At 33.6% G+C, this 15,254-nt stretch overlaps 1 protein-coding gene across 3 annotated transcripts in view; it reads right to left on the reverse strand.

Annotated features, from left to right (window-relative positions):
- Positions 1 to 5,337: 5,337 nt before the first annotated feature.
- The window catches only part of RFX3 (regulatory factor X3), a 131,516-nt gene continuing 121,599 nt past the window's right edge, over positions 5,338 to 15,254 (reverse strand). For 2 of the 3 annotated variants that reach the window (XM_075488375.1, XM_075488374.1), the window contains 6 exons: positions 14,466 to 14,563; positions 14,006 to 14,155; positions 12,319 to 12,527; positions 11,164 to 11,317; positions 8,931 to 8,973; positions 5,338 to 7,967 (listed from right to left, as the gene is read on the reverse strand). In XM_075488375.1, the coding sequence (XP_075344490.1) occupies positions 7,729 to 7,967; positions 8,931 to 8,973; positions 11,164 to 11,317; positions 12,319 to 12,527; positions 14,006 to 14,155; positions 14,466 to 14,563 (893 nt within the window). In that variant the 3' untranslated portion in view covers positions 5,338 to 7,728. The remainder of the gene's footprint in view (positions 7,968 to 8,930; positions 8,974 to 11,163; positions 11,318 to 12,318; positions 12,528 to 14,005; positions 14,156 to 14,465; positions 14,564 to 15,254) is intronic. The other variant, XM_075488376.1, reaches the window with a different exon arrangement.

A 15,254-nucleotide genomic window follows, 5' to 3' on the forward strand; every position in this document is an offset into this window, starting at 1 on the left:
TGAACTAAACTTCCATTGGTTAACTAATTAAACCACTTCAATTAATATCAACAGCAGCAGAGGTGGAATTCTGCAGGGTCTTTCTGGTAACACTGTCAGTGGAAAAGAACTGAGTAATGTTGGCTATATCAACTGTTAGTTGGTGTGAGATCTCTCTAGAGGGAGATGTCCCTCTACAGATTAATGTTCTTGTGCAGGTGTGCTGGAGACCTATTTAGTCTCAGCAAGGCACCAGCTGGGAAATGAAGTCTTAGTCTTGATTGGCAAACCAATTAGGAGTATCCTGTAAACATAGGTGTGGCTGGTCATTGGCGTAGAAAATTTATAGTCTTGTTTGGTAGGATGCATTGCAGGAACCAGTATTGTACTCTATTAAGTTCTTGGTCTTTATTTGAGATTAATGGATATGCAATGACTGGACCATAACTTACAGCTGAACTTCCTGAGAAAAATAAGCTTTAGGATGCAGCTTTTCTCTCTTTACCACAGTTTTGTGTGAAATACGTGTTTTAATCTTGGTATCCAATAGTCATTTTGATATTCTAGCATCTATTACTCGGTGGGTCCTCCCCAGTTAACATTCTGCATTTCTTCATAGGAAACAGTGCCTGCAACATGTACTAGAGACTCATAAGATATATGGCCCAATAAGATTAGGCCTTTGTCTATGTTTTGTGAAACTGCCAAAACACCCAATACATTAGCATACCGCAGAATATTTAGAGTAAGACCGGCAGAAGTAGGTTCTGCTGGTAACAAACTGACACTACTAATTCCTGAAGGCCAAAGTCTGCATGTCCTCTCACTGACAGCTGTCAACTATCTAAATCTGTAATGGGAAATTATTGTTAATATTGAAATTAATAAGTATATTACTACCTGTATTTACTGGGAATGTGACAGCTACTTAATTGAATTGACACTTCAAAATATTAGTTTCTTTTGCAGTCTGAGACACATTCGTTACTTAGTTGTGATGCTGCTAAATAAAAAATTGCTGTCTTATTCAAAAGGCATAATTTAAAATAATTTTTCTCTCAAAATCAATAGTACCACAATCCAAAATATCTGGCTATATAAAAACTGAAGCAATTCAGGTATGTTTGTAACAAGAAAACAAATTTATTGATTTTAAAAGACAAGACACAATTTTGTTTTGAAAAACACAAGAAAGCTAGCCTGAGTTCAAGTCTGAAATATTCAGAAAAATCCTACTGTCTTTAGTATGTTCCAGTCATTTTTTTAAACAACACACTAAAAGTTAATATATATTTTTATAATTATAAAAGTTCCCCAGTTATTGTACAGTACACAATACAAATTGCCCACAAACTATTATTTAGCTCCTGCCAGTTTTGAGAGGACATGATATACTAAAAGATTTAGCATTTCTCACAAAAATCACATCAGGAAATACGTATTTACAAAATCAAATACATTATACAAAAAAACCATCACGTTATTCTGTAAAGATGTCTTCTTTAAATAATTAAAAAGTATATTCAACTGTAGTCCAAAAACTGGAAAAGAACATTACATTATCTCACACATACAATCTACAAAAAGTTGCTTACCTCATTTACATAATATATTCAGTCAACTGGAAAATAAAAGTTTGAATATGTCCTAGTGTTATGATGTTTCTGTGCTGTGGGACTGAATAATGTAATCTGCCACTTACTAAGTGAAATTTAAATGATGGCACTTAAAAAAAAATACAGTATAAAATAAATGCAACAGAGGAAGTTTCCTAGAAGGTAAGAAAGCCCTGAGTGATGATAAAATTACTGATTGGTAGCTCTAGAATTAACCTAATTAAAGTTTACCACCTCAGGCACAATTTTCCAAGTTTTTGAAAGGCACTCAAAGTTTCTTTAACAGCCTCGTTGGTTATTAACTGTAAATTCAAATTTTCAGTGAAGATGAGTGGAGATGGGCAACTTGCTTTGGTACAAAGTGGTATTTTCCTAGCATATTTTAAATTGCTTAATTGGGTTACTTTAAGATGGATATTTAATGTTTAAATACAAGGCAATCACTTTAATATTGTATTGAAGGAAACTTTACTTGGGGAACCCTTTAAGTATTCTTTGTGTAAAAAGCTCTTGCTGGTATCAGTGAGTCAAAAAGAACTGAACTGAGTTCCTGGTAAATACCAACCCATGTGAGGTTGTTCCTCTGAAGTCTTAAATTCCTCTTACAAAGACATTTATTATTTCAGAGTAAAATTCATCCAGAACTGAAAACTCCTGTAAGATGTTTGCACCATAATCAAGAAAGTGCTTAAGAACATACAAAGAACATTTTCCTGATTTAGATTTAAGTGAGGCTCATTTGATGCCCATAGGCTTGTTCTGGGCCTTCTTTTCTACAGTGAATTTCAGCCTTAATGAGCAATCTACAAGAACAATTCTTACCAAATATTTAACTACTCAGGGCTTCCAATCCCAAAATGCTAATTTATTTTTTCAACAGGAAAAGGAAAAAAAATCAGAATAAAACAAAGGTTAAAATGATCATTTTTAAACTAAGGCATATTTTACTTGAAACAAACACTAGGCAGTCACTTTGTAAGTGGCTTTTACTGTTTCTTAGTTAGATTGGTAAATTAAACTCAGGTCTACTGGCACATAAAATCACTAGCAGCAATGATCAAGGCATGCAAACTCAGAAGCATTTACAGTAAATTATGAATAAAAAAAGTTGTTAAATTAAAACCCTTTGAGTATTGCATTTATGTTAATTATGCATGAATTTGCATTAACTGACTAAAAATGTTTACAACTTACTTGCACTATACTACAGACGTAATTCCATTAAATAACTTAAAATGAGACCCTTTTTTTTTGCCCTCAGCTAGACTTAAATAAGTACACCTGCACTTAGTGTTTGCTGACTGATTGATATTGCAAGAAACCAGTAGAAAATGTATTGTACTCTCGCTTAGTAAGGTGGCATTTCCATCTGCAAGTTCAAAGAATCTCTACTTGCTACTACACTTGTTCCCTTGTTCTTGTAAGCAGTATTTGTAAGAACAAAGGGGCTTTTTAAAATGGCAAAAGGCTTGTGCAATTTCTAGGTTGCTTTTAAAATTCTGACATTCAGTAAGGGCCATCCAAACCATACCCCTGTAGATGAAGATGAATAAAATACCTTCATCTTTCAGCTAGTCATTATTGCAGTGATTGAGTTTTAAAAGGAATATCAATATAATCGGGCATTTTTTGTTCTGGTTTATCAAAAACACTGCCAAAAATTTCAATGCAAACATACCAAATAGTCTGCAAAATTTATTCTTCACTAAGCCTTCTTTTAATCCTAAAGATTCTCTTTTACAGTACCAGAATATTCCAATACTAACGTACCTCAGGAGATTTTCAAAATAGTGTGAATGTATTTTCTAAACCTTTATCTTCTAAAGGCATCTTAAAGTAGACAACTTCATATCCTGTAGAAACATATGTTTGATTTTCTTTATATACTTATGCAATTATGAAAACAAGGGAGCTGAAGTACTGTTTTCTATTAGACAGTACACATCAATGGCAGTGTATTTTTCCTACATCTATTGAGCCTCCTATAACAAAACCATTCCCATATAGTATGCAAGTATTTACTTTAGACATAATTAAAAAAAATTCTACAACTATCAGCTATTTCAAAGTATATGCTCAATGGACTAATTATCTAAAAAGCTTTGTTCCCATCATGTTACTTACAATGCTCAAAGGGTTAATGCAAGGCATTATATCAAATTAATTTTCTAATACTAGAACTAAGCACTGTGTGTTTATGCTTCTATTCCAGTTTTTATTGTTTGTCTTAAATCACCAAACAAATTAGCAGAGATACTAGAATTCCATTTATTGATTTGTTTTAAACCATATACAAAGAGGATGTCCTGTTAGAGAGACAAGGGCCCAATTTTCAGAAATTCATGTTGCGCTCTCAAATGAATGTTTTAAACTCTGAAATTATTGTTGTATACTTATATTACTAATAAATCTATTTTTCGTCAGCACTTTTATGGCTATCAATGTTTTTATTTTGTAAAAACATTCTGAATTAAATTGGGTTGCAGTGCATCTCTAATATAAATTTTCTTCTAAACAGTGCAGATGTCAATTGGTGAGAATGACAAAGATATCAGATCATTTCTCCTAGGGAAAACAAGGTGAACAAAAGAAGTGTTTTAGATATTTAAAAATACCTCACTTTAAATTAAATTTGTATATAGACCTATACATTCCTGAATGACAGAACATTATCTATTTTCTTATTTTTGAACTAAAGGCAGTAATGCTGTTAAATCATCATTTTATAGGTAAATAATTTAAAATCTATTTTCCAATTTTTTATGGAACTTTTTTAAAAAAAGGTGCTTAGAGCATGCTACAGTACAACAGCAAAACACAGAAATAATAGAAAACAGGGGAAAAAAGCTTGAAAACTGATTTACCATGAGGAAGATGGATATGTACTAACAACTTTTAATAAATATAAAACTTTTGAAAATTGGGCCCTGTGTTTTGAAAAGGTAGTTCAACAATACCCATTCCCCCACCCTGTTCACTGTGCTATTTGTGCTAATGGGGGAAATGTCTCTAAAATAATTATTTTGGATTCCATGTCAAGATTAAATAAAACACATAAGCCATGTCAACTCTCATAATGTCTACCCTGTGGATACATGCTACACCTCTCCAGAGCGCTAACAATAGACTTCAGAGCTGGTGTGGCAATGCAACCGCACGCTACACATTATAGAATATGGACTGAGGTATTCGTATCTCTGTAGTTTAATGATTACTAAAACCCAACTATTAAATAGCAAGAGTGTGCCAAATGTTTTATCTACGTGTTTGATTAAAATCTCAGTAAATGTAAAACCAAACCTGTAAGTATACAACGCAGCTTACAGTAACATAGTTCTAAAAAAATCTGGTAAAATCTTTAGAATTTAAGCATTCGGTTTTCTGACTGACTCCATTCAGTTTTCTGAACCTGGGATAGTTCCAATTTGTTTTGATAACTCATTGTTTTTAGAAGCTATGAAATACATTCCATTTTTGTATTCAGATTTTTGTTCAGTTTTGTTTTGCACTTTGTGAACAGTGAACAACTGAGTGGAGTGGGGAGCTAAATAATGAAAGATACTCAGGTCCCACCTTTTTTAGCAATCTAGATTTACCTGTTACAATCGTACTCTTTTCTCAGCAACAACAAATCCAACATTAAACCAAGAAAGGACAATAATAAAAAAACATTATAGGTCCATCAACACAAAAATTGAAACAAGTACTACAGTATTAAAAAAAGCTGAAAATGAAAAAAGTGTTGAATTATTTCACTTTATTTTACTTGTAAACATCTTATAATGCACAATGAAGGGGAGTAAATATTTATCACAGCTTAGTTTTAGCATTTTTGGTGAAGGGTACAGATGTGCTGATTTCCAAGGAAAAATCAGGACACACTGAACGATATATGTGAGAACAAAACCTATAATGAGATTCAGTGCATTTATGAGTTTAGAAATAATGAATATAAACCTCACTTTCACTTTTTACTGAGGCAAAAGCCATCTACTGACATTAGTAGGAATTATGCCTACATAGAATGAGCAGGATGGATTCACCTCCCAATTCTGCAAAGGAATTAAAATTTAATTTTGTACACCCATGTTAGGACATTTTAGTTGATGTGCAGCTGTATTTGGAGCACATGTAAACTGTAGCAACAAACTTGCTTGCTATAAATACGCTGTTCATTTTACATGCTCTTCTCCCATTTGGTATATATGACTTTAAAGTCATTTTCAGACACACTAGATAAACCAAAATAAAAGAATCCCTAATTTTCTTACACAGTCTTTTCTGTAAAGTTGATCTTTTTGTGCTCTCTTTCACTTTTTGGCTTTTTTGCTTATTTAATTCCACTATTTTAGTGTAGCAAATTCATGTGTCTGCATAATGAAATGTTTAAGAAGAAAAATTTGAGTTGTTTAATGTCAATTAATATGGTCTCTATAAACTGTCATTATTTAACCATTAAAATGTAATATCTGGCTGATACCCCACAAAATATAGAAATTGAAAACATGCACTGCATTATGTACCTGCTCATTTATTTCTTTTTAGTTTTTAAAATTAAAAGTAGGCAAGGATTTAGAAAATATATAATCATGCTTGGGACTATGGTCAATCTATTTTGACATTTGAAGTTGGTATTAAAGCTAGTTTTGCTTTCCAAATTCCCAAGCAAATTTTATTTGTAATAAAGTGAAATCCAGCTAGAAACGACAAAAAATAGGTTTATTGTCATTCTAAGAGGGATATTAAAATCATTTAATAATAAAAAAATCCTATTCTTTTGAAGGCTATGTAACCTGTCCTTACTTCTTAGGGAATTTGAAAATGACAGGCACACCTTGTTGAATTAATTTAAGAGTTAAGAATAACAAAAAGTACTAAGTCTTAGCTTCAGTTCTGTTTAAGGCACCATGTAATAGCCGAGGTACAATGATCCCTGATGTACATTCTTAAATGGCAATGGTCCATCTAGCCACCTATTCAAATTCTACACAATTGGGAATAAGTACAAGTGAGGTGTGCCAGTTACACTGCCTTATCTAATTTTTGTAAAAATTTAAATCCACTTCAAGAACAAGGAAATACTTTTGAAAGGAAAGTGATGCAGGTTGCTACATTCCTTGCATTCTATAAATCATCTTTTCTAAGAGCAGCAGATTGAACCACTAGTAGGAAAAGACCTGGAATAGAAGAAAGTCATCCAAATGGAATGTTTTCCTGTATGTCCAGTTCAGCATAAGTAGCACGTACACTTAAAATTAATAATAATCAAGTCACTTCTTTTTTAGCTTCAGTTTCTAACAACTACAGTACCACTCAACAGCCAAAAGCACCTGTCCAGTGGCCCCACATATAGAATCATCAGTAGTCTTCAAAACAGAGGAACTGGTATGCAAATAATATCTGGAACTGTTGATTTTAAAGGAAGCTTGCATTGTTTACACGTTGGTCAGATAATTAGGTACGTTTGTGACGTACATGTTACCACATTCTGTTACAATTCTGTCATTTAAACTCGCTTCTTACAGAAAGAAACTAGGAGATCTTCCCAACCCTCCAGCATTGTTACAAAAATTCCCCCTGAATGCTCACAATTTTATCAAAATAGTGTCTTCTCGTTGTCCAATGAAAAGCACCTTTTATAACAAATTTGATACATCTGCTGTCAAATAAGTATGCCTCCAGTGTAAATCAAAGAAAATAGTTCTTTTGATATTTCACAGAAGGGCATCTAATTAAAAACCTATCTATATGAAATCATCATCATAACTAATAATTAACATTAAAATATTTTTAAAAAACTATGAAAAAATTTAAATTATTATAAGAGGACAAAAACATTAACATTAAGCTTTGCAAAAATCTTCCTTGCATTTGATACTAAGAAAACTCTTCATACTGAACGGCCAATGTAAAATGATTCTGTTTACAAAAAAAAAAATTTTTTTTTTTTTTTAATAGATCTGGCAAAATACATACACCCATTCCATTTAACAACTCCAACAAAATAATGTTCAGCACAGCTAAAATTTGACAACAGTCGACCTTCAGACTTATTCTCTTTATTTTTTTTTTCATTATTAAACCCAAAGGGCTAATGTAATGAGGAGGGGTGTTGGGGAGGAGAGGTTTCATATTAGACTGCAGTATATGTATTTCCAGTAGCACTGCATTGTCTGATAGTCTGAGTAGTTGCAACAATGTGCTCATTATGAATTGGGTTCAGGAGGTTCTGCTGTACTCCACTTTCAAGCACTGGCTGCATGCAGCCCACTTGGAACGCCTGGTTTAGCTCTGTTTTCTCCCTCTTGGCTTGTGGCTCTCCATTTTCATCCAGCTCTTCATCTATTTCACTTTCAACTTCGCTGCCCTCATCTGCACAAACAAACCACCATGAAACTAGCACAAAGGGAAAAAATTCTAATACAAGGGCCTTTATTTCACAAATAATAGTTGAAACACAAAATTACAGGGAAGACTAGCAATCTGATAAAGCACAAACTGAAAATTTGAAATTTTAATGGAAGAAGTCAATTATTATCTCAAATAGGTAAAGAGTCTCAGCTTTGACCACTTGAGTTACATACTGTTGATACAGTGCATGGAAAAAACAATTGCAATCTCAAAAACCATCTCTAACAAACAATGTTAACTTCAAAATATTTCAAAATGCCTCTCATCTCTAAGACATGATGAACAAACAAGTTGTTACCCCTTACAGATAGGGAAACTGAGGTGAAGAGATTTGGGGTGACTTGACCCCAAATTTTGACATACGTTCTTTTACTCACTAGTTGAGTCTAGTCAAGTCACCCCAAATCACTCCACTAGTCAGTATAAGAATGTATGTCAAAATACAGCATGAAGAGATTATAAGGAACTCATTTCTTTCTATCCTCCTCACTGACAAGTTGTCTGAGAGCTACTTGCATGCAATTCTGTCTTCTTCACTTAGCGAAACATTTACTATAAACATACATAAGCATACTCCTGTCTTTCTTCCCACAGCTGTTACCCTCCTCTGTCCTATCAGATACAACTAAATTCTGCATAAAAATTAGAATATTTCTTGTGTCAATAATAAACATGTTTAAAATATATTGTTTTAGAACAAACCTACAATATTCTAGTTATTATTATATGCTGCATATTACATAGATAGCTTATTGTATCCATATAATATATTAACGTATCCATGTAACATATACATGCACCTTAAAGCATGATACAGTGGTAAATTCTGTCCTACTGAATTTTTAGAACATAAGGACTTATTTTGCTCAAAGAGACACATTAGCTCTCTACAGAATTATACACTGGAGAGATTAAAATGCTTACCTTTATCCATATTTCCAGGGGACACAGCATTTAAATCACCAAACTGCAAAATAAACAATAAAAAAACTGGACACAGTCTTAAGCAAATGTGAACTTAGAGTATCTGTGATGGAGCAGATCTGTGCTCCACTGGTTTGAGGCTAGCATTCAAATGCATGATCTTGGCTGCAGCCACATCCATAGTACTGCAGTTCATTTTCCATTCCATCCTAGTCTTGTGCTTATTAAGACAATTATCACTAAGTAAACCCTCAAAAATTAAAATGGGGAAGTACAAGCTTTTTTAAGATTACTTCATCAGGACCTTTGTTGCTTGAAGTGAGCTATTTCTGTGTTGTATAAAGCCATAAATTATGACGGATACCCATTCTGAACTGCCAATATTTTAAGAAAAAGGTCTTTTTAAGATTTCCTAGAGATAACTTTAATTGTGCTGGAACAAAAATGAACGTGTGTCACAGTGTTGCAAATCTACCCATAAGGCAGATGAAAGGCACTGCTGAGAAAGGGTTCACCATCTGGTAACCAATTTACTTACATCAAAAAAAGACCTTTTCAAAAAAGTTGCTTACAAGCTAGATGTACGACCTTCCTCCCTTTCCTTCCCTGAATCCTCTAAGTTTCTCTTACATAAGAATTGGCAGAGCAAAATGCCATCAATGAATCTCAAATGAATGGAGTACGTTACTTAGATAAATACATTTTTAACCATTTTTAACCAGTCTTTTTCAGAAGAGTTTTGCCAATACCTGTGTCCAAAGCTGGGAGAAGAGGAAGGAAGAAAAATGATAATGCTTTCCTCAGCTGCAACACCAGTTTATACTGTCTTACGGTGTTTGTCAGACCATAGTCTTAGACTTCCTCATTTTATTTCAGTCACAGTCATTGAATACCCAGAAACATAAAAAGACATGCATTTAATGAGTATTTACTACTTCTATTCTGCCCCTCTCACCTCCAAAAGTTTTGGGTTACTTACTTCCTCATACTATTTCCATCTTCAGTCTACATAAACTTTTTAGAAGACCATACGCTACATTTATGTCTAACATATACAATATCTGTTATAGAAGACAAGAATGTAGTAACTATATACTTGGGTGGTACCTTACTGCAAATATAAGGCAGAGATTAAGCAAATATAGTACTGGTGGGTCACTAAGCAGAAACATTGTTACTTAGTTTTTCTGAAACATGTCATGCCACATGATGTCAAATCATTTGACATATAAAGCTGAGACATTTCCAATTTCTCTTGGAAGTATACACCTATTTATAGTATTTAATGAGCCTATCAATATATCTTGAGGGCAGAAAGATACCTGATGCCAAATCAACTCGCAAAATGACTTGCAATTTATTGGTAACATAGAATATGACACAGTGACTCCCAAGTGTAAAAATGTAAGAAATCTGTCCCATTAACCATCTAGCATATTTTCAAATATATCCATTTTCCAGCACTTTTGAAGTGCCATTCTTTGATGACAATTCTTGCATTCCTTACCATCTCACTCAAAATAAAAGGTTAGATGAACTACTGGAAAAAAGAGGGATGAGATAAACTTTGCCTGGCAGATGCCACAGATGAGTATAAAAAGTTGGTTATTAATTGAGATTCTTGTTCTGTTTTTTAAACCAATAATCTTTGAAACACATGTATGAAAATCAGCTGTGTTGCAAACCTCTATGTATGTCTGCACTCGTTTTATTACATGTGCAGTATGTGAACAGTATTGTACAAGCCAAAATCCTGCATGCAAGCCATCCTTCTCAAGTCAATGGGAGTATTCAGCTCACTTGTGTTAACACTCGTGTGCAACATTTGAATTCAAAACATGTGCAAATACATGTAAACAGATCCACGTAAGGAACACTTTCGTATTACTCTGTTCTTCTTGTACTTTCACATAAAATATTCTGTTCTCAAAAACTGGAAAAAGGTTGTATGTTGATCAACATTTTTCAAACTGTGCACATGAATCTGTATGCAGATTTGTAAAGGAGCAAGGTCATTTGGAAATAATTGGTTGTTAGAATTCAATGTGATTTTATTACTTTGACAATCAACCAATGAAACAAGTTTGAAATTGTTGCATGTATTTGTAACCCAATCTATCGTTATATTGCAGAACATCCTACAGCTCCACATAAATGTTTAAAAAATTTGCAAAGACACATACCCAAATTCATCACTAAATCTATCAGTCTAGTCTCTTACGTGTTATCTTACCTCTCCCATAACTGCAATAGGTGTCTCTCCTGTTGCCTGAGCAACACGATGTTCTACTAAGTAAAACATGTATTCATCGTAAAGCAAGCGGATCAGATGAAAAGAGCCAAAGCTAGCAGCACTGCGCAAGGTTAAATCTCGAATCACCATTGAGCTATTCAAAAATAGAAAAATATATATATTTATGTATTATATGTCATAGTCATTTTAACACTTATCCACGTAGACATTTCACCTCAAAACCGATATTCTCAAAAGTAACGTTATCAACAAAAGTCTGATTTCTGGTGCCTTCAGAAAGAGATGTCCAGGAAAGGCAATCAATTGGTTCTCTCCTTTCTCTGAAGGTATTGTTGGACACCACATTACATAAGAAATAACAAGATTTTTTTGTTTTCAGCTTTTCTTTGTTTTGATATATGCATAACTACCAATACTTGAGCATGTGTAAAACCTAACTCGAAAGAAAACTTTGTTGAAAACATAAACAACTAAAATGGTAAGAAAACTATTGGATTTTAAGCAAACTAATGTTTAAATACTGTCTGTTTTGTCCACCTTCCCAGTACAAAGGTTTTAATTGCCACGACTTTAAAACTTTGAAACTTAAAGTTACAAAAAGATAGGCTTGTGTGTACATAGTATATTGACAAATACTGATATCTTCAGCAACTAGTTGCTACAGTCATTTTCAAAGACCAAGGTTTACTCTGATAACTGTTTCAATAAGCAGCTAACATGGAATGCTTGTCTTAATATTCTTTTTACACATTAAAACCAGGTTTTGTATTCCTTATCTAATAAACATAGATACCACAGTGTTTTAGTAAATAATATTAAAAATAGTGGCTTAATAATTGTGTAGTTATTCAACCCAAAAATTTCATATTATGTTTCTAACTCAGGACGAAATTCCACCTGCATTCATTTGCACATGGCCTTTAAAACAATAAACAAGGATCATTTAAGACCCTGCCAATTTGCAAGTAGCCCTGAGTTCAAGGTTAACAACAATAATTTTCTGAAAAAAAACCCACATGGTTTTCATGACTTAGCGAGCCACTGTTTGATATTATATCTGTCAACTTTACTACAGTGAACAATTCAGCAAATAATAGAATAGTTAGAATGTTTTAGATGTCCATTAAATACTACCTGTAGAAAGACCATTTTAACAGAAATTGCCGTGCTGCTTTAGGAAAGCTGGGTCTTCCTTCATAGGGTTTCAACGCTTGCATCATTACATTATCAAGCCAGGCAGCCCACTGCTCCAGAGTGCTCTGCTGTTGAAGAGTCATCTTGAAATCTGTTTCTAGTCTCTGAACCATGTTGTCATCACACTGGCACACCCAGGAAGCCTGCTCCTGTTACAGCACATGGCAACTCTTGAATTAACAATCCATAAGCCAAAGCACAGAATGTAATTCTTTCTCAAAGATTAAGCAATTCAATGGATGAAAAGGACAAAATCTACTTATTAGACAAACTAAGAAGCAGTTTTTATTTTTATGTCTATCATAATTTTGTTGAAAGCAAATGGGTGGGAAAAGCATAACACAGAAGAGCAGACATCAAATAAAGAAATGAGAACAAACAATGGAAACGACACAAGTATGTTGTACTTTTCCGCATTCATTTTCAAAAAAGGCTTCCACTTTCCTCATTCATCATTTTTCTACTGCAATATTTGAGACTTTTTTCTGGGACTACAGGCAAAGAAGTAGCAAGAAATCAAGTGCAATGTTCCTTTTATTCTAAAGAAGTTAAGCTTAAAGACAATTTCTGTTATATCATCATATAAAAGAAAGTTTTGTATGTAAACAAGGATTGCTTTGTTTGCTGACTATAGGCAGTAACAGATTACACATTACTTAAAGTACAACATAAACTGTATGCAAATGGAAAAAGACACTCTGCATGCAATAATAAGCAATTTAGATAGTGTTATCAAGTTTAAATAAGGCTAGCCAGTCAATTCAGAAACTAAGAGTCAAAAACTAAGCCTCACTAACTGCAAGCCATGTCCTTAAACTCTAGCTATCATGTGCCAAGTTAACACCTCATTCACAGACTCTGTATCTGTGTTAACATATTACAATACTTAATATACTGTATCTTTGGTCAAGTACTCTTGACTGACTTTTGTTAAGATATTAACAAGTACGTTAAAACACTTGTTCACAAGGAAAAGAGACAAATGTAGAACTACCAGTAATCTGGAATGTTTCACTTTGCTGGGCAAAAGGAAAAAAACCACTTTTCCTCAGAGGAGCAGAAATGTGGAGAAATTAAGCTTAGTGAAAATATAAACTTACATTCTATAGCTAACTGGAAACTAGTTCTAATGTGTACTGATCTAATCAATTGCTCAGGAGATCTTGTAAATTTAAGCATAGGCACTTGGATAAAGTATACTAATGGTATTGCCTTTGAAATAATGAAACAGTCTCTACTAAAAACAATGTTGTGCATTTAATAGGTTTTAGAGACATTCAGAAGCTATGCTACTATCTGACATCTAATTGTAAGATATCATTTATGCTGTTACTAAGACATCATCCATGGTACTCATTCTAAGAATGTATTTGCTCTACACTTGCATAGAAGTTGGAAGAATACGTGCACTTCAAGACAGTAAATGGAAACAGATAATGGTTCTGAGCTCTTACTTTCCTGAAGTGTAAGCTGTCACGTTTGGACTGAATCACTGCATATATGAATCAGCAAAATGTTCTCACTTCACTTTCTTGATAGAATAATGACAGCTAACAATAAAAGTTCAAAATCATAGAGGAAATAACACTTTAAAAAAAAAAGTCTGTTATTTAAAGCTGCATTTTACCTGAACATTGGCAAAATCAACACGGTTAAGATCATTGAGCATCTGGTTGATTTGAGAAGTATTTTGAAGTACAGCACGAGCTGCTTGAGCCAGGTGATTGAGAGATGTGTATCTTCGCAGAGTCTGGGCAAAGGCACTTACAGCGGCAACCTATGAAGAAATTAATTTATTTTTAAATATTGTACTCTTTATCTGTAGATTAATTCTACAGATTGAGTCATTACCTTCATTTTAATATTCTCTATTAATGAGTCCTCATATGTGAATTATGTCCATGTAGCAAACCAAACAATGTCTTCTTTATAATTCTTTGACAAAACTAAGTTATTTCCTCTCCCATTATTTGACGCTTGATGCTAAACATGCAATTTAGCATTAAAGTTAAAATGCTACTGCTTTTAGATGCTACTGCCCACTTGGTTTCCCATTGCAAGAATAATACTGCAACAGTTTTGTCTACCTTGGTTTGTATCATCCTCTGTGGAATATTGTTCATGGCATTTGAAAGCCAACCTTCAAGGCTTTTTGCAAAATTGCGAATGGCTTGGGTCAAGGCACCTGTGCATTAAAGAATAAAAACAGAATGAAAGCAAGCAATGTACCTGTCTTGAAATGTTGTGCATCCTCAGTACTTATGTACTCAGTGTTCAGGTCCACTGCTTTTACTTACTAAAAGACAAATCCAGTCTAGGTTCAAAATGCCTCATTCAGATATAGATTATGCAATAATGATTTTAGTTTTGGTTTAATAAGCAGTTCTGACTTCCTCACCTAACAATCTTTCAAGAAGTTTGTGACCAGCAGTATTGTTTTGGGCCCTCCTATAGAAGAACATCAGTAATTGCAGCAGTTGTTGTGATGGAAATTTCCATCACAAACTTTCAGCTTTCCATTTCATCTAAGCACCTCTTCTGAAGAGCAAAACTCTGGAAAAAATTCCAGTTATTGGAATACTGAAGTTTCTTCAAATAAGCCCAAAGTAACCTTAAGTCATGCCATGGTGCTGCTTACTTCAGTTTTAAAGAACAAAATCCAACATGCAGTGCTTAAGGTATCATCAATAAGCAAGATATAGGAGTGTGTTTCAGTGACAGAAAGTGAGATTATTCAAATGGCTGTGGAATCAGTGTGCATTTTTGTTCCTTTACTATAGCACCCACAGAACTGCTGAGTGGCTGACAGAGATTTAGAGAGATATTGAAGAAGCCCTTGCAGCAATCTGCACTACACAAAATATAACTTTTAATTT

The sequence above is a fragment of the Mycteria americana genome, chromosome Z, assembly GCF_035582795.1.
Source record: "Mycteria americana isolate JAX WOST 10 ecotype Jacksonville Zoo and Gardens chromosome Z, USCA_MyAme_1.0, whole genome shotgun sequence".
NCBI classification, from domain to species: Eukaryota; Metazoa; Chordata; class Aves; order Ciconiiformes; family Ciconiidae; genus Mycteria; species Mycteria americana.